The following is a 20258-nucleotide window of genomic DNA, read 5'->3' as shown; positions in this document are numbered from 1 at the left end:
CCTAAATCGAAAGAATTCTTTTTTTTTATTGGAGGGCGGTGGCTTTCCTTTTTATCTTGTTTCTTTATCTCCACCCCTCACAACCGAAAACCAGAACTTCTAATACGCATATACTAGAACTTTCCAAATTGAAAAAGTTTGCCATTGCAAAGTTTTACTCTTTTGAATACGCGAAAGGGACATAAATTTGGACAACCTACTGTTGCTCAACATTAAACCTGAAGGAACATGCAGTACGAAATAAAATATGAAAAAGTATTTAGTTACCTCTGTCTGTCTGTGTCGTTCTCTACGATATGAAGAAAGCTATTGTTGGGAGGCAGGATATTGAAGCTCAAATATTTTCATTTAAATTCAAGCATATTAGAACGCGATATATGTTATTGTCGTGCACTTTATTTTTAAGTATACATATAAATAACAAAATCTCGTAGTCTCAAAGAAAGTTTTGAGATACAACCAGTTTTTCTCTCAACAGACAAGCGCTTTGAGCCAGACGAAACAGAAGCTCATGACATCATTCGCCTGGTCTGGGAGATGAACCAGTCCCTCCAAAAAGGAAAAGTGATGCTGTTCAACTTCCTTCCGTTGCTTGCAGCATGTGCCCCGGAGTGGTTGAAGAGGAGGTGGGGTTTACAGAAGGCGCGGAAGTTGACTGAAAAAATAAACCAAGTTACAAAGGTAACCTAAAATATCTACTGATTAAGATAAATCGAATAATTAAATAAAAGTATCATTTTGAAAAATAGTAAATAAGAATAAGTCCGGCTACTGTTACTACTACTACCACTACAACTGCTACTACTATTACTACTGCTACAATTACTATTACTACTACCACTACTACACACACACACACACACACACACACACATATATATATATATATATATATATATATATATATATATATATATATATATATATATATATATATATATATATATATATATATATATATATATATATATATATATATATATATATATATATATATATATATATATATATATATATATATATATATATATATATATATATATATATATATATATATATATATATATATATATATATATATATATATATATATATATATATATATATATATATATATATATATATATATATATATATATATATATATATATATATATATATATGTATAAAACTCGAAAATGGATCACATCTTGACCACTCTCCCTTCGCTGAAACTTCCATCATAGCAGATTTCAATGTTCACCACCAGCTTTGACTTCCATCGTCTTTCATAAACCAGCCTGGTGAAAAAGCTTGCAACTTTTCTTTCCTCAATTATCTATCTATCTATCTATCAGTCTACCTATCTAACGTCAAACCTTGCTATCATTTCCGATTGGGGTAAAAGGAACCTTGTATCCTTCAATGCCTCAAACACCAAATTTCTCCATCTATCAACTCGATACAATATTCCAAACACCTATCCCCTATTCTTCGACAACACTCAGCTGTCACCTGCTTCAACATTAAATATCCTCGGTCTATCCTTAACTCATAATCTTAACTGGAAACTTCACATCTCACTAAATCAGCTTCCTCGAGGTTGGGCGTTCTGAATCGTCTCAGTCAGTTTTTCTCCCCCGCACAGTTGCTCTCCCGCCCCCGTATGGAGTATGCATCTCACGTCTGGGGGGGCTCCATTAACACAACTCTCCTCCTCTTATTGATAGTCTTCTACCTCTTAAATTCCGTCGCGATGTTGCCTCTCTTTCTATCTTCTATCAATATTTTCAAGCTGACTGCTCTTCTAAAGTTGCTAACTGCATGCCTTCCCCCCTTTCGCGGCCTCTGCTCACACGACTTTCTAATCAAGCTCATCCCTATACTGTCCAAACCCCTTATGCAAAAATTAACCAGCATCTTCACTCTTTCATCCGTCACGCTGGTAATCTCTGGAACAATGTTCCTTCATTTGTATTTCCTCCTGCCTACGACTTGAACTCTTTCAAGAGGAGTGTATCAGGACACCTCTCCTCCCGAAATTGACCTCTCTTTTTGGCCACTCCTCTGTACTCTATTCAGGAGCAGTAAGTAGAGGGCTTTTTTCCATTATTTTTTTCATTTTTTTTCACGCCCTTGAACTGTCTCCTTTTTTTGTAAAAAAAAAAAACTCATATTCTCCAAGTTCAAGATGACTCTTCTGAATTTTCCACCATCTGGCTAAGACTTCATTGTCATTCTATTACTAAATACATCTGTGCTGTTTATCTCTCACCTAACTCTTCTAACTATGTAAAATTCTTTGACTATTTGAATTCAAAAGTGGAGCACATCTTGACTCACTCTCCCTTCGCTGAAATCTCCATCTTGGGAGATTTCAATGTTCACCACTAGCTTTGGATTTCATCCCCTTTCACTGACCATCCTGGTGAACAAGCCTACAACTTTTCTCTCCTCAACGACCTAGAGCAGTTGGTTTAGCACCCTACACGTATTCCCCACCGTCTTGGAGACAAGCTCAACATTGTAGACCTCTTCCTTACCTCTAATCCTTCTGCTTACCCTGTCAAACTGTTCTCTCCGTTGGGCTCCTCCGATCATAACCTTATTTCTGTGTCCTGTCCTATCGCTCCTGTACATCCTCTGGATCCACCGAGGAGGCGATGCTTCTGGCATTTTGCTTCAGCTCGGTGGGACGACTTGAGGATGTACTTTTCCGATTTTCCGTGGAATGATTGCTGCTTCCAGGAGAGACCCCTCTGTGTGTGCCCAGCGCATCTCAGAGGTGATTGTCTCTGGAATGGAGGCATACATTCCACGTTCTTTCTCTACTCCTCATGCTAAAAAGCCTTGGTTTAATCATGCTTGTTTTCGTGTTATTAAAGAGAGAGAGGCAGCTCACAAAAGGTTCTAGAGCCTTCGAACTCCCGCTAACTATGACCTTTACATTTCAATCCGGAATCGTGCCAAATATATTCTCCGACTTACCAAAACTTCTTTTATCAATAGAAAATGTCAACACCTTGCTCCTTCTAATTCTTCCCGTGACTTCTGGCATCTAGCCAAAAATATCTCCTCCAATTTCACTTCTTCCTCTTTCCCTCCTCTCCTTAACCCTGACGGCAGCACTGCCGTCTCATCTGTCTCTAAGGCTGAACTCTTCGCTCAAACATTCTGTAAGAACTCCACCTTGGACGATTCTGGGCATATTCTTCATACTCATCCCCTCTCTCACTCCTTTATGCCTGTTATTAAGATTCGTCCAAATGATGTTTTCTATGCCCTCTCTGACCTCGACTCTCAGAAGGCTTATGGACCTGATGGAGTGCCTCTTATTGTCCTTAAAAACTGTGCTTCCGTGCTGACACCCTGCCTTGCCAAACTCTTTCGTCTCTGCCTATCAACATCTAAGTTTCCTTCCTGCTGGAAGTATGCCTTTCTACAGCCTGTGCCTAAGAAGGGTGACCGATCCAATCCCTCAAACTACCGCCCTATAGCTTTACTTTTCTGTCTATCTAAAGCTTTTGAATCAATCCTTAACCGGATGATTCAAAACCACCTTTCCACTTCTAACCTTCTACCTGATCGCCAGTATGGGTTCCGCAAGGGGCGTACTACTGGCGATCTTATTGCTCTCTTAACTGACTCTTGGTCATCCTCTCTTAGCCGTTTCGGTGAAACTCTCTGTTGCGCTAGACATATCGAAAGCCTTCGATAGAGTCTGGCACAAGTCTTTGCTTTCTAAACTGCCCTCTTTCGGATTCTATCCCTCTCTCTGTTCCTTTATCTCCAGTTTCCTTTCCGGCCGTTCTATCTCTGCGGTGGTAGACGGTCACTGTTCTTCCCCTAAATCTATCAACAGTGGTGTTCCACAGGGTTCTGGCCTATCACCCACTCCTGTTTATTCATCAATGATCTTCTTTCCATAACAAACTGTCCTGTCCACTCATACGCCGACGACTCCACTCTGCATTATTCAACTTCTTTCAATAGAAGACCCTCTCAACAGGAAGTACACGATTCCAGACTGGAGGCTGCAGAACGCTTAACCTCAGACCTTTCTATCATTTCCGATTGGAGAAAGAGGAACTTGGTGTTCTTCAGTGCCTCAAAAACTCAAGTTCTAAACCTGTCAACTCGAAGCAACCTTCCAAACACCGATCCCCTATTCTTCGACAACACTCAGCTATCACCATCTTCAACACTAAACATTCTCGGTCTATCCTTTACTCAAAATCTCAACTGAAAACTTCACATCACCTCTCTCGATGAATCAGCTTCCTCGAGGTTGGGCGTTTTGTATCGTCTCCGCCAGTTCTTCTCCCCCGTGCAGTTGCTATTCATATACAGGGGTCTTGTCCGCCCTCGTATGGAGTATGCCTCTCACGTGTGGGGGGGGCTCCACTCACACAGCTCTTCTGGACAGAGTGGAGTATAAGGCTCTTCGTCTCATCAGCTCTCCTCCTCCTACTGATAGCCTTCTACCTCTTAAATTCCGTCACGATGTTGCCTCTCTTTCTATCTTCTATCGATATTTCTACGCTGACTGCTCTTCTGAGCTTGCTAACTGCATGCCTCCCCCCCTCCCGCGGCCCCGCTGCACACGACTCTCTACTCATGCTCATCCCTATACTGTCCAAACCCCTTATGCAAGAGTTAACCAGCATCTTCACTCTTTCATCCCTCACGCTGGTAAACTCTGGAAAATCTTCCTTCATCTGTATTTCCTCCCGCCTACGACCTGAACTTTTTCAAGAGAAGGGTATCAGGACACCTCTCCTCCCGAAATTGACCTCTCTTTCGGCCACCTCTTTCGATTCTTTTTTAGGAGCAGCGAGTAGCGGGCTTTTTTTTTTTATTATTGTTTCCTTTTTTGTGTGCCTTTGAGCTGCCTCGTTTGTTGTATAAAAAAAAAAGATCGAGCAGGAGACTTAGGTTTGAAGATGACACGAAACCCATTTTATTTTGTTTTCAGGAATATGTGGATGAACACCTGAAAACCTTTAACCGGCTATACATTAGAGACCTCATCGATGAATACTTGCTGGCAATGGAGGACGACAATGATATCTCTGTCTACAGCTGTGAGTTGAGGGTTTGATCTCAGTGTCTAATAATAATGATAATGGTGACCTGGTAATGAAGAATAATAAATATTCAACTTGCCACTCTTCTGAGGATGCGGATTATCAGTATTCTGCCAGGCCTGGTTTATTTTTTAATATTTTTTAGGTGTTGCCTGTAGCGCCGGTAGGTTGTCTTGAGGGGCCTCATGGACGACCCCAGCCCTTTAATGGTGCAGGCATATCTTATATCAGGGGTTCTCAACCTTTTGCAGGCTGGGCCCCGCCAAAGCTGGTTCAATGGAGCTGGGCCTCCCTCCTCCCTGCGATACCCACTCATCCCCCTCCCCCTATGTCACCATAGATAGATAGATAGATAGATAGGTAGCCCTTGGCTAGGGTATTATTGTATTGGCCCACACTATTATTATTGTCATTATTATTATTATCAGTAGTAGTAGTAGTAGTATGTAGTAGTAGTAGCAGTAGTTGCATCTCCTTTGTACTAATAGCCAGTGAGTCCGTGATTTTCCGTGATTTCTTCCCCGCCCGTCTGTGTTCGCGCCCCCTCGGGAGAGTGTCCGCGCCCCCCTAGGGGGGCGCGCTCCCCAGGTTGAGAACCACTGTCTTATATATAGTGGCTGCCGTGGTAAATAACTATTGGTTGGCCCATGCTGCCCCCTGGTGTTCCACTTGAACATAGTCGCTAAAGTTAGGGTTGATTGAAGATCCGGGCAGCATGTGGGTAATCTTCCGCTACTCGGCGATAACTTGAAAAAATCGCGTGTTTTGGTGGGACTCGAACCCAGGTCCACGGGCTCACCCCACCCGCACGCTGACCACTCGGCAACCGCCTCCCCGGGTTCAATCGAGTGCGGTTTATAAATCTTTCACTCAAAGATAAATGGAAATATATACGATTTGTATAACAATCCGCGATAGGAAGCGAATATTATAAAAGTTGAAGATCTTCTTATGACAATTTGTAATAAGATGCAGACTTGGGGAAGCATACCTTATGTAGAACTCAAAGCAGACGGACAGCTTAGCAAACTGAAATAAATATGTCATGACAACAGAGAACTAAAGTCAGACTCAAATATGAAGTCCCTTTGGATGGGGGTAGCGCTTCTCCCCAACCCTGTCGCATCATCTCCAACACACTTCTCATTCTCTCATATGTCAGCCATTTATCATTTGATTTTTTTTGCATCAGATATTCTGAATATATGAAATAAGGCTTTATAGTGTTATCAATGTGTCGCCTTTTGAGATAAAATTAATTAATTGTATAGCTTATATAACACGTGATACCATTGCTTTCCCACGCTGTCAGTGGACGGTGGTCAAGCACACACTGTCACTTTCTCGTTCCTCCTTGAACTCCACCCGCCATGATAGTTACTCCGACGCACTCTCGTGTGCTCAACACTTGAGAAAAAAATATTTTTACAACGTGAACAAGTATTTGTTCAAGAGAGAGAGAGAGAGAGAGAGAGAGAGAGAGAGAGAGAGAGAGAGAGAGAGAGAGAGAGAGAGAGAGAGAGAGAGAGAGAGAGGGGGGGTCTGATGGCAGAGGCGACAGCTGTCCTAATCAGGTATTTCTGGGTAGGTTTGGCTGCGCTGTTGTTGTAGTGGTTGCCACTAAGTGTTGTAGTAGTTGTAGGTGAATGAAGAGGCCTGGCTCCTATCCTTAATTTATTGGAAAATACAGGGAGAGGCGAGGATCGAGCGCCGAGACCCTGCCGGGATGAGTGTCAGGCCCAGACTGACGCGGAAAGCGCGCCAAAGCACGGGGCACACATAGGGCGCGACATTTGAAATATACTTATAAATATGCACACACACACACACACACACACACATATATATATATATATATATATATATATATATATATATATATATATATATATATATATATATATATATATATATATACACATATATACGCTACAACATCGCTCGGCCACCACCGGCATGTGTCCTCACATGACCCATTATACATATAATGTTAAGTGAGGAGCCTTTAACAAAAAAAAAGTACATAAATACAAAAATAATATGCCATCTGTGGTAGCTTCACAAATAAAAGGCAAAAACATGACAATGATAAAAAAATTAAGGAAGACGACTAGCAGACCTCAGCTTCTGTCTGTAGGAAGGGGAGCTAGTGTCAGGTGGGGAAGGAGTGGAAGGTTCAGAGGTAGAAGTGGGAGTAGGAGGCTGAATGTTAGGCGAAAGAGGCAAACTCACATGCTTGAGCCTATCAGCGTGAACTACCTCTGAGCAATGACTGACCGGGTCATGAATATTAAATTTATTACCATGCCTCTTTGCAGCAATAAGATAAGGACCTGAAAATTTAGGAAGCAATTTGCAAGAGCGGTCAGGGACATGCTTCATCACAGAGTTTCCAACACTGAAGGTGATGGGACTTGCTTGAAGGTGTTGTTTACGCAGCATCTCCTCGCGGGAAGCTTTAAGCTTATCCCTCACAGAAGCGTGAATAGTTTGAAAACTGTGGAGCTGCATCTGAGAGTAGTCATCAAAGGAATAGAGGGGGCGAGGAGTCTGCAGAATGACATCATAAGGCAGTCTTTTGTCATAGCCAAACAGGATGTAGTGAGGCGCTTTGTCTGTGGAGGAATTGACTGAATTGTTAATACAAGCAGCAACATGGGGTAGCCAATCTTCCCAAGATTCCTGAAAACGACCTGTATAATGACGCAGAATCTCTAAAATTTTCCTTTGGTCTTTCGACAAGGCCATTAGACGCCGGATGATGTGCAGTAATGAATGTTTGTTTAATTTTAAACTGTTGGCAAATGTCGCGAAGAATTTGGTTCTTAAATTCTGTCCCATTATCACTGAGACGAACACGAGGAGACGTGTAGGGGCAAATCAGGTTAGAAACAGGTGCATGAGCGACTGTCGTAGCAGACTTGCTGCGCAATGGAGCTAAAACCACAAAACGACTGAAGTGATCAACGCAGACAAGGACGTATGAGGAGCCTTGATGACTGCAAGGGAACTCTAAGAGATCAATGCCAACAAGATCAAAAGGTCCGTCAGGTAGCGGATATTCCAAAATTGGAGCAGTTTTAGTAGAACCTTTGGTTTGTGCACAGGACATACACTGCACAACATGTTTTTCAACGTCGTCTCATCGTAGGCCAGTAGTACTTAGCACGAGCCGCAGCTAAGGTTCTGTCCCGTCCGGGGTGACCAGCATGCAGAGCGTCATGGAGAAGCTGAAAACAGTCTTCACCAGAGCAGTAGGGATGACAACTTTAGTAACGTCTCTCCCTTAATGGCCACTGTGCGACAAACAATGCCGTCCTGTAAGGAAAAGGCAGGAAGGGGCACATGTAGATGAGGTAATGTGGAGTCATCGCCAGACTCAAGGGCGTAGACGACTTTAGACCACAACGCGTCAAGGCGTTGAGCCGTCTGAAGCTCGTCAAGTGAGAAGTTCTGGACCTCAGAAACTGCAGCGGCAGGAATATGTCGGGACAACGCGTCAGCGACAGTGTTGAGTTTACCCGGTAAATACTTTATCACAGGGTTGAACTGTTGGATGGTTAGGTACCACGTAGCCAGGCGGCCGGTGAGATTCTTGCCACTGAAAAGAGTTGTAACTGCAGTGTGGTCAGTGTAAACTGTGATAGGATAATTAAAAATAATATCCTTAAAATGTTTGAGGGCCCAGACAACAGCTAGAGCTTCAAGGTGAGTTACAGAGTACCTTGACTCAGGGTCAGTAAGTACACGGCTAGCATAAGCAATGACATGTGGACGTTGTCCATCTACAGTCTGCATTAGAACTGCACCAGTGCCAAAAGAAGAAGCGTCTGTGTACATAGTAAAAGGCAAGGTGTAATCAGGAAACGCTAGGATCGGGGCATGTGTGAGAGCATGCTTGAGAGTATCTACAATAAAGTATTTGAGGCGGTTGACAGAGATGAAAATTATGATGTAATCTATCTTGATTTTAGTAAAGCGTTTGACAAAGTTCCTCACCAACGACTGTTGCTTAAATTACAGGCTCACGGAGTAGAGGGTAAAGTTTTGAACTGGGTCAAGGCGTGGCTTAGCAATAGGAAGCAAAGAGTGCAAATCAATGGTAAAAGATCTGACTGGGGATGTGTTACGAGTGGGGTCCCACAAGGTTCGGTATTAGGTCCACTTTTGTTTATTATTTATATCAATGACTTAGACACAGGAATTAGTAGTGATGTTAGTAAATTTGCAGATGATACCAAGATCGGTAGAGTAATTGAGTCGGATCAGGACGCTAGTATTCTCCAAGGTGAACTCAACAGATTATATGACTGGGCGGATAAATGGCAGATGGAGTTCAATGTAGGGAAGTGCAGTATTCTGAGTGTAGGTAGGAGCAACCCCTCACATAACTATTGCTTAAATGACACTCTCATAAGTAGGTCTGGGTGCGAGAGGGATTTAGGGGTCTTAGTGAGCTCTGATCTCCGTCCAAGGGCACAATGCATTCAAGCTAGAAATCGAGCTAATAGGGTACTGGGATTTATTTCAAGGAGCTTAAGCAACAGAAGCCCCGAAGTCTTCCTCAAACTATATTTAGCATTAGTTAGACCTCATCTTGACTATGCGGTTCAGTTCTGGTCACCCTACTATAGAATGGATATCAAAATGTTAGAATCGGTGCAGAGGAGGATGACTAAGATGATTCAGGGGTTGAGAAACTTGCCATACGAGGAAAGACTCAAACAGTTAAACTTGCATTATCTAGAAAGGCGAAGGGTGTGTGGAGACATGATCGAGGTTTATAAATGGATGAAGGGCTTTAATAAGGGAGACATTCATTAGGTTTTGTTAGTAAGAGAACCGGGTAGGACACGAAGTAACGGGTTTAAACTGGATAAATTCAGATTCAACAGGGACATAGGCAAAAATTGGTTTACTAACAGGGTAGTGGACGAGTGGAATAGGCTTAGCAGTCATGTGGTGAGTGCCAATACAATTGTCACATTCAAAAATAGACTAGATAAATTCATGGACAGCGATATTAGGTGGGGTTAGATACACGGGAGCTTAGGGTCTAAGGAGCTGCCTCGTACAGGCCTACCGGCCTCTTGCAGACTCTTGCGTTCTTATGTTCTTATGTTCTTATGTATCAAAACTCTGTTGATGAGCCATCTTTCCACACGAACGGAACATCCTTCTTTAGAAGACGCGTTAGAGGGGATGTGATAGACGCAAAGTGGCAGACGGTAAGAAGGGACGTAAGACGGATGAGCGTCAGATTGAAGTGCAATGTGGAGACTGACTCTGTTGGTCACATCAAGTTGTTCTCCAGGCAAAGCAATAGCTTGCCGGAATTTTGATAATGTTTGCAAATGAAGAGACTTGCTCTCAGGATAATCCACAACACTGGCATGGGGCGTAAGTTCCGTAATAATACCAGGCTAGGATGCAATAGTTTCGTGCTCTGTGACACTAGCAACAGGAAGAACAGGTGGGTCCTCCGAGACGGGCTCGTCGAGGATCTGGTACGTGCCCAGAAGCACACCATTTTTTAGTGTGACTGGCGAAACCTTAGTATTTGTGACCATGGCATCGCTGATATGATCAGGACGCACCGTAGCGAGTGTGGACTCTAAAGCTAGACGGCTGGTGCGCATAGTGTCAGGTAAGGACATTACCTGGGTGCCGACAGGAACAAAGTCCGGTAAACGAACAGAAAATCGGACACATGAAGCAGGACCAATATATTGGTCACCAATGACAACAGCAGAAACAAGGTCCTGAGCAGAGGTCGAACGTTTTTCCTCTAGGGCACTAGGCACTGTATTGGCCATAGGCACACTCGGGTCCTGTGGGGGAACTGCGATGTCGTCAGGAGCCGTAGTCGCAAGGGCAGAGACAGTCTGGCTCAGAAAGAAGCTCGGGTTGTCCATAGCATGGAGAAGGATCCCATCTGCAGAAATAGCAAGACGTTTAGGGAATATGTCAATAGAATGGGAAACAAGGGACTGGATGCCTAAAAGTTCATCACACTGAAGGGCAACATTTGGGGTGACAAAAAGTTTAATGTTGAATACTTTGGAGTCATGTGTGAAGGAGACAGGCAAAGTGATGGTGCCAAGAACAGTTAAGGCAGAGCCATCAACACCTTTTAAGGATACACCAGAATGACCTAAGGAGATGTCTTGCAGGGTATCTTTCAAAGCTAGAAAAAGCACTGTGACTAAGCAAATTTACTGAACCACCTGTGTCAGCCCCAAGAGCAAAAGCAAAACCGATAACAAAGGACTGAAAAGTTAACATACTAGAATTGGGGCAAGCAGCAATAATGGAGGGGATAGTGGTGTGCTGTTGGGGTAAATACACAATATTATAAATTATTACACGATTATATTTGTGAAAAGAGTCTACTAGTAATTACAAAATCACACAATGACAATGGCAAGTAGGCTATCAATGAATGTTAGGCTAGTACTCTATCAATGAAGTACAAAAGGCATTTAGCACAAATGACAACTCGTTACACAGTTGAAAAAAATAAATCAATAAAATCAATGTGCAAAGCAACGAGAGCAAGTCAATGTAATAAGCATGTGTTTAGCAACCAACTGTGATTAGTATGACAAGGTTACTTTAACCTGATCTAAGCTTGACACAGAAATGACAAAGTTGCAAATAACTAGGCACACAGGTAAACATGAAATACTGAAAGAAACAAAAATACACTCACAACCGATGTATGACAAACAATAGGCCATGGTAAGAAGCGTAATTCTGCTAACACGTGGCTAAAGCAGCGACTACACACAATTATCTGCCTATACAAATAAAATTAGTAAATGTACACATGAAATAAGGCAGAAAATAACACATTGGTTGAGGAAATAACGTGGAGGAAACACGGTAAACAGGTAATGGGCGTGTGGGTGACGGGGAGGGGGAGGAAACAGCTGATGGGGAAGGGGGGTCAAGGTCACGCGGCGTGGTGTGTTATTGTGTGTGTACACGGGAGTGGTGTGCGCGCAGTAATTAAAAAAAATAAAAGGTAATTATTGAGAATCACTACGCGCCTCCAAAATACGATATTACGCCTCCATATTATAGTAAAGGGACGAAATACATGTCCCTAAACCATAATATGATGGCGGAAAAACTTAAAATTAAAGAAAAAGCGGTAAAGGTAGTGAAAAGGCATATTATACATACGCGCGCTTTGTTTTGGTGGCGGGCATTGGAAGGTGAGCAGTGTTGCCAACGATCCGGTTAGCTTTGGTACGCTAGGTTACCGATGGTACGCTTAGTTAGCCACTAGCCCACGCATGTGAGACCAAGTCCACCACGCGTGGTTATTTTTAATTTTTTTTAGAACACGCACCTTTACCTAATACTATACCCGGCCCAAACCTTCACAAAACCCTTTGGGTAAAGGTTCGTGTTCTAAAAAAATAGTAATAATAACCACGCGTGGTGGACCTGGTCTCACATGCGTGGGCTAATGGCTAACTAAACGTACCATCGGTAACCTAGCGTACCGTCGCTAGCCAGATCGTTGGCAACACTGCTCACCTACCAATGGCCCCCAACAAAACACAGCGCGCGTATGCATAATATGCCTTTTCACTACCTTACCACTTTTTCTTTACTTTCAAGTTTTTTCGCCTTCATATTATGGTTAAGGGTCATGTATTTCGTCCCATAAGTATAATATGGAGGCGTAATATCGTATTTTGGAGGCGCGTAGTGAATCTCAATAATTACCAAATATAATCACTAGAACACAAGAAAAATAAATAACACTGTAAATAATGTCTAAGACAATTGAGAATGTGTCTAGTTTTGGTGTTTGTGTGTGGTAATACTTGAACACTTGTATAATGGCCGCCACGCTCACGAGCCAATCAGATGACTCGCTGTAGCAACGCGTGGGGTGCAGGCCAATCAGAGCCTCGGGCGGAGGTGCCGCGACCAATCAAGGCAAGGCAGAGAAAGCGAAGGACGCTGGAGTCGGCCAATGGGAGACGAGAAACGTCGCGCGCTTTTCAAACTTGGCGGGCAAGCTTGGGAGAGAATCATGAGGGCGCCATATTGGCTGTGGACTCAACACAATAAAATAACTCAGCCAGGGCTCACAGAAAAAAAAAAGATCAAAACCCGTACGGAACGGTAAAGCACTACTAAGGGGCGCAGGGGCTCTTGAAGCCTAAAAAAAAAAACAGATTTAAAGTACTCACGGCAAGTGTATAGAGGTTATCAGCAGCCAGGCAACAGGGCGGCAGACTAATAGCAACATTATTCCTGGAGACACACGTAGTGCGTGCAGACCGTGGCAGGTACCTGGTCGACAGCAGAGATGCTCAGCACACAGCAGGCAGTATAATTCACAGGGTGACGTGGCGTGGGGCTGCAGACGCGGGCCAGGGAAGACGTCTTGTAACAGGTGAACACGAGGGGCCGGGGTGCAGCGTGGCACAATTGTAGGACTTGACCGGGGACGCAGAGACCGCAGGCTTGCTAACGGCGTGGACCCAAAGACAGCAGACACATAGCAGAGGCACAGGGGAAGGCAGCCAGGGGCTTGTAAGGCAGTATAAGAGCAGCCAAAGCAGGAGAACGGTGTAGCGAGTTCGGGGGGCCGGTGTGGCGTCTCGGGGGTCACGGGGGGCGGCTGGAACGGGCTGGAACAGTGAACCCTTAACTATGATGGACCGGAAACTTGACCCAGCCCTGTCATTAAGCCGCGAATTTTGGAAAATCAACCGCTTTGGTGCGAATCGCCATAACTCCCTTATTTCTGGGGCTACAGAAATATTTTTTTGGTATCAATCGACGGCAAAATGAAAGGGCTATATTTTGTAATAAGCGACCGTGCTCAAAAACCGACTCGAAAGAGTAAAAAATCGAATAAATTCGCAAAAAACGACTCTGAAAAAAATTATTTTTGAGTTCCCAACCTTGAAACCCACTCATTTCTTGAGAATTTAAAAAAAAATTATTTCACAAATAATTTAGCCCTACCAATGTGCTTTCCAATATGATGCAGAACATTTCCCTGCTCTCAGTAGTTTCGTCGCGAGAGCTCGAAACGTAAACCCTTTTTTTTATTTATTTAGTGCTTTCCATTTTTTTTTCTGATTTTTAATCTGTATTAATAGAGCTTTCATTTGCCACCAAGCACACCTTACCGATATACAAGCTGTGTAGGTAATCGCATTTAACACATTTACTAACATACAAAGGGTGTTGGTAATCTCATATCATATTTATTGACATACAAGGGATGTAAGTTATCGCATTTACCGACTACAAGAGTTGTAGGTTATCGCATTTATCACATTTACCGACATACAAGGGTTGTAGGTTATCGCATTTATCACATTTACCAACATACAAAGGGTGTTGGTGCTCTCATTTATCGCAATTAGCGAAGTACAAGCGGTGTAGGCTATCGCATTCATCACATTTACCGACATACAAAGGGTGTTGGTTATTTCATTTATCACATTTACTGATATACAAGGGATGTAAGTTATCGTATTTATCACATTTGCCGACATACAAGGGGTGTAAGTTATCACATTTACCGACATACACGGGGTGGAGGTTATCTCATTTATCACATTTACAGACATTCAAGGGGCGTAGGATATCTAATTTATCACATTTACCGATATATAAGGGGTGTACCTGCACCCCGATAGATACGATAACTTACATCTCCGTGCGTCAGTTAATGTGATAAATGAGATAACCAATACCCTTTGTATGTCGTAAATTTGATAAAATGCGATAACCTACAACCCTTGTATGTTGGTAGAAGTGATAAATGCGATAACCTACACCGCTTGTATGTCGGTAAATGTGATAAATGAGATAACCTACAACACTTGTATGTCGGTAAATGTGATAAATGCGATAACTTACATCCCTTGTAGGTTAGTAAATGTGATAAATGAGATAACCAATCTCATTTAATCTCATTTATCACTTTTAACGATATAAGGGTGCAGGAAGAAACTTTCATATTTCATGCATTTTTTTTTTATTCAAAACATACGTCAGCATTTACAATTATGATAAAAAAATCTTGGGTGGAACAGATCACCATAAACAGTCGACAAAAGACACGGTACCGTGCCGAAACTAATCCACCCTATGTATGTAAACAAAGCCCGCGCATGCGGAGATCGGCATGATAAATGTCACCACACCGGCGCCGACCCCTGCTGGAAGGTGTTCGTAAAAGTTGCGGGTATCCGGCTCCGAGCCGCCCGGCGACGGACAAGGACGCGTGTATTATAATTTATATTCCAGTTATGATCCACGCAGTGTTCAATCAAGATCAAGATGTCAAGCTCATGGTCTGATGAGTTCATGTTGCTGGACAATATCCATAGAAAACATGCACGCATGAAAAACAATTATTTAAGAAAAGTATAGTTAAGCGTATCACAATCTACAGCCTGTACTCCTTAATTGGCAGGATATTGGTGTTTGATAAAATTGTTAAGGTTATTTAATCGGGCATACTGGTCTTTTTAAAGCAACTACCTAAATACTATGTTTAGAGCTGTTTCTTACAAAATTAATACTAATAGATAACCAAACGTTAGTAATAGACGACAACGAGTAATTATAGTTGTAAATAAATAATGAAAGTCCAGTCATAGTAATATAAGCCCTTTGAGCTCAACGTCTATCTGGCTTTGTTCATCTGCCCGCGCGGGCTGAGCAGGCAAGAATGTTTGGAGAAAGCTGCCTGCTCATGCAGGCTGGAGCCCGCTTTCTCTGTGAACGCCTATATTTGTTTCAATAGTATAATCCTTGGCGCGGGTCGGCGCCGGGTAAACCTTCTTTTTCAGCTTTTTACTTCTAAGTCATTAAAGCGTTTAAGTTTGAATTAAAAGTTTTCATTTTTTTTAAAGGTGAAATGTGCTAAATGGTGGTCAGGGAACTTATTTCGTTGTCTGCTTCACATTTACGTCAAGGTAACTCTGCTTTTCGACGTCTTGTTATATACGAACTGAAAGAAGTCAAGGGGGAGACTGAGAGAGGAAGAAATGCTAGACCTCTTGGTTGCGAATCGAGCGCACAAACCACAACACTACAAAGTACCTTGTGTGTGTTTATTGGAAGTGTGTGTGTATATATATATATATATATATATATATATATATATACATATATATATATATATATATATATATATATATATATATATATATATATTTCATTAAAAGTGATTGTCAGTTCAGCGTTGATTATTTTCTTTAAGATGTTCTCTTTTTGTCTAAGGAGTGTCTTATTCTCTTTAGGGAGTTTGTTGATGGTATCCCCGTAGGGTATCATCTGCGTAGCCAGATCGCGATTTCGGGTCCTGGACCCTTCTTCAGTGGCGTTGGGAGTGAGTGGGTCCATCTCGAGGTGGGAGAGGACTGAATGGTGTCCGCGGGCTGCCTTTATATATATATATATATATATATATATATATATCTATCTATATATAGATATATATATATATATATATATATATATATATATATGTGTGTGTGTGTGTGTGTGTGTGTATGCAGAATTTCTGGTCAAACTAATACCTTTGTTCTTAAACCTTTTGCAAGAGTTAACCACTAATACAAGTTTCATACCGTAGCAAACTAAAAAAAAAAAAAAAACATTCACCATACTGTCTTTCACCGTTCCTACATCTTTTTCTTATGGGAGGACACACTAAACAAACTCTACACGTATATATGGAGCATATTTTCAAATATCTACATTCTCAATAGCAGTTGCATGTTGTTGGCCGATTTTATTCACATACCCCTGCTTCCTTGTAATATAGAAAAAAAAGATATAATGCTTAATATGCAACCATAACCACGTGTTTAAATATACAATTATCTCTCGGTAACCGTTTCCTTTACAGTAGAGGATCTGTACCTGGTCGCAACTGACCTCTTGGTGGCCGGAGTAGAGACCACCACCAACACCATGCGCTGGGCTATCCTCTATCTGGCCAAGTTCCCCGAGGTGCAGCGGCGTGTCCAACGAGAAATCGACAACGTGATACCAAGAGGAACCCTACCAATGTACCAGCACAAATCCAAGTAAGGAATGTAACGGAATAACGTCAGTTATAATATCAGCTACATAAAGCAGAGGTAATCTTTATAATGCTTTCAACCAAAGCAAAACTATATTACGTTCAGCTTCTTAATGCAAGAATTTACTAGCATCTGTATTCTTTCACCCCTCTATCCGGAAAACTCTGGACCAACGTTTCTTTGTTAATATCTTCTTTGTTAATAATCTTCTTTTATATTTAAGTTATTTCGAGAGGGGTGTATCAGTAATCATTCTCTAACTTAAATTAATCAAGATTTCCGGCATTTTTTTATCTCTTTTTGTCGGAGTAGCGACTTTCAGGCTTTTTTTATGTACGTGTACAGAAAGGAGGTGTTATTTCAAGAGGTCGCTCACAGCGATAGGCATGTAAGACCACGGGGTCCTAGACCGTAACCTCGTTGGTCGGCAGCACCTAGAGCTTAGCCAGCCAGGAGCATCCTCGTGACCTTATGGAGTTGCAGCTGCCCACCGGTAAACAATAGTGCACATCAGCCTTCATGCCGTTCGAAGGCAGCAAAGTTGTAGCGTGTTGGGCAGGCCTTATAACCGGATTTTTTAAGTCTCTTGAAATCAATATCAACGTTTGACATAAAGCTTCTATGTACGTATTCTTTAAGCCTTCTGTTGTCAGTTTAACAAGCTCTTAACATAATATCCTTAAATGAAAAGGTTGTTTTGAAAACTTCCCACCCGCACGGTTTCGAGTCCAGGAAATCAAGTACGACATCTGCCGAAAGACAATGAAGGTCACTAACAAGAAAGAATATCAAGCTGGTACGTTGTAGCAGCAAAACTGGTAGCAATGATGGAGCTGGTGCCTCCTAATGTCAACCACCGGGGGAATGGCAGCTCTTTAACCCTGTAAGTTCCGAGGGTGGCCACATCTGGCCACCCGTCAGGTACTGCTATAAAAACGATACATTTTTTTTTATTATCAACTGTAGAAGAAAAACAGTCCAACAGATAAACGCAGAAAATACCCTAGATTAACATGTGATATCAATAAGAACCATATGAATCCTCGTTATTTTGCTACACACGATTATTTCTAGAAACCGACGCCAATCATTTTGAAACACAATCGATACATTATGGAAAGCGTTCAAACGGCTACCCGACGGTCCGATGTGCAATAACCTATACGATACGACGATACTATTACTGTTACAAGCATATATACCTGTGTTGTATACTGCATGTTTTGCATTTATTTGTTAATAAAGCTTTAGCTGACACACTAAACAGACCAACAAACAAACAGGAAGTGGTAAATATAATGAAGGAAGCCTATATAGGCTATATATTCGTCGTTGGCAGCGCGGATTCTAGGTGCGTTCTAGCAAGGCCCTCTAGATGGCATTAGTTATAGCCTGTGTGTTGTCAACCGGCGGCCGGCGACACAAGCTTGTGATTGATGATTGACTGATAGTTTATTGTTGCAAGTAAACAACAATAGATAAGGGAGGAACATGCCATCCCAACCCCCAGGCAGTACAGTGTGATGGTACAGTCGCGAGCAAGAGGGACGTCGCACCTCAAAAAATGTTTCGTCCACTAGCCTCTATATATTTTGATGCCCTATCCTTATCCGCTGAAGCTGCCGCGCCTCCACCTTGAATCTCACAACTCGCTCCACAAACCTCTTGCCCTGAATCAGAGAGTTGCGTTACACTTCAACATCCCCACCACCGCCACCACCAATACCAACAACAACAACAACAACAACACTACCACCACCACCATCATCACCATCATCACCCCCCCCCACCACCACCAACAACAACAACAACACTACCAACACCACCACCACCGTCACCACTACCACCACCATCACCACCACGACCACCACCACCATTATCATGCACCACCACCACCAACATCATCACCACCACCAACGTCATCATCACCACCACCACCACAACCACCACCATCACCACCACCTCATCACCACCACCACCACCACAACCACCACCACCATCACCACAACCACCACCACCATCACGACCACCACCACCATCACCACCATCATCACCATCACCACCACCACTACCATCATCACCACCACCACTACCACCATCATCACCACCACCACCACCATTCCCACCACCACCACCACCACCATCACCACCACCACAACCACGACCACCTCAACCATTATCATGCACCACCACCATCACCACCATCATCACCACCACCACCATCATCATCATCACCACCACCACCACCACAACCACCATCACCACCACCACCACCACCACCATCATCACCACCACCACCATCACCACCACCACCACCACCACCACCACCACCACAACACCCACCATCATCATCACCACCACCACCACCACCACCACCACCATTACCACCATCACCACCATCATCACCACCACCACCACCATCATTACCACCACCACCACCACGTACCACCATCACCACCACCACCAACACCACCACCACCACCATCACCACCACCACCACCACGACCACCACCACCATTATCATGCACCACCACTACCACCATCATCACCACCACCACCACCATCATGATCACCACAACCACCACCACCACCACCACCACCACTACCATCATCACCACCACCACCACCACCATCACCGCCACCACCACCACCACCATCATCACCACCACCATCACCACCACCACCACCACCACCACCATCACCATCACCACCAACACCATCATCACCACCATCACCACCACCATCATCATCACCACAACCACCACCACCACCACCATCATCACCACCACCATCACCACCACCATCATCATCACCACCACCACCACCACCACCACCATTATCACCACCATCACCACCATCGTCACCACCACCATCACCACCATCATCACCACCACCACCATCACCACCACCAGCACCATCATCACCACCACCACCATCACCACCACCAACACCACCATCATCACCACCATCACCACCACTACCACCACCACCACCATCATCACCACCACTACCATCACCACCACCACCACCACCACTGGTAGCACCACCAACAACAACAACAAGAGGAAGAAGAAGAGGAAGAGGAAAAAGTAAAAGTAAAAGAGGAGGA

General features: G+C 43.2%; 1 protein-coding gene across 1 annotated transcript in view; it reads left to right on the top strand.

Annotated features, from left to right (window-relative positions):
- LOC126992673 (cytochrome P450 2L1-like) overlaps positions 1-20258 on the top strand; it is a gene marked incomplete at its 3' end in the record, with an annotated part of 136790 nt that overhangs the window by 107527 nt on the left and 9005 nt on the right. The window contains 3 exon segments of the mRNA XM_050851483.1: positions 479-681; positions 4955-5063; positions 16972-17152. Coding sequence (XP_050707440.1) covers positions 479-681; positions 4955-5063; positions 16972-17152 — 493 coding nt within the window.

Source organism: Eriocheir sinensis, chromosome 7 (assembly GCF_024679095.1).
Source record: "Eriocheir sinensis breed Jianghai 21 chromosome 7, ASM2467909v1, whole genome shotgun sequence".
NCBI lineage: Eukaryota > Metazoa > Arthropoda > Malacostraca > Decapoda > Varunidae > Eriocheir > Eriocheir sinensis.
This window is presented reverse-complemented; position numbering and strand designations above follow the sequence as displayed.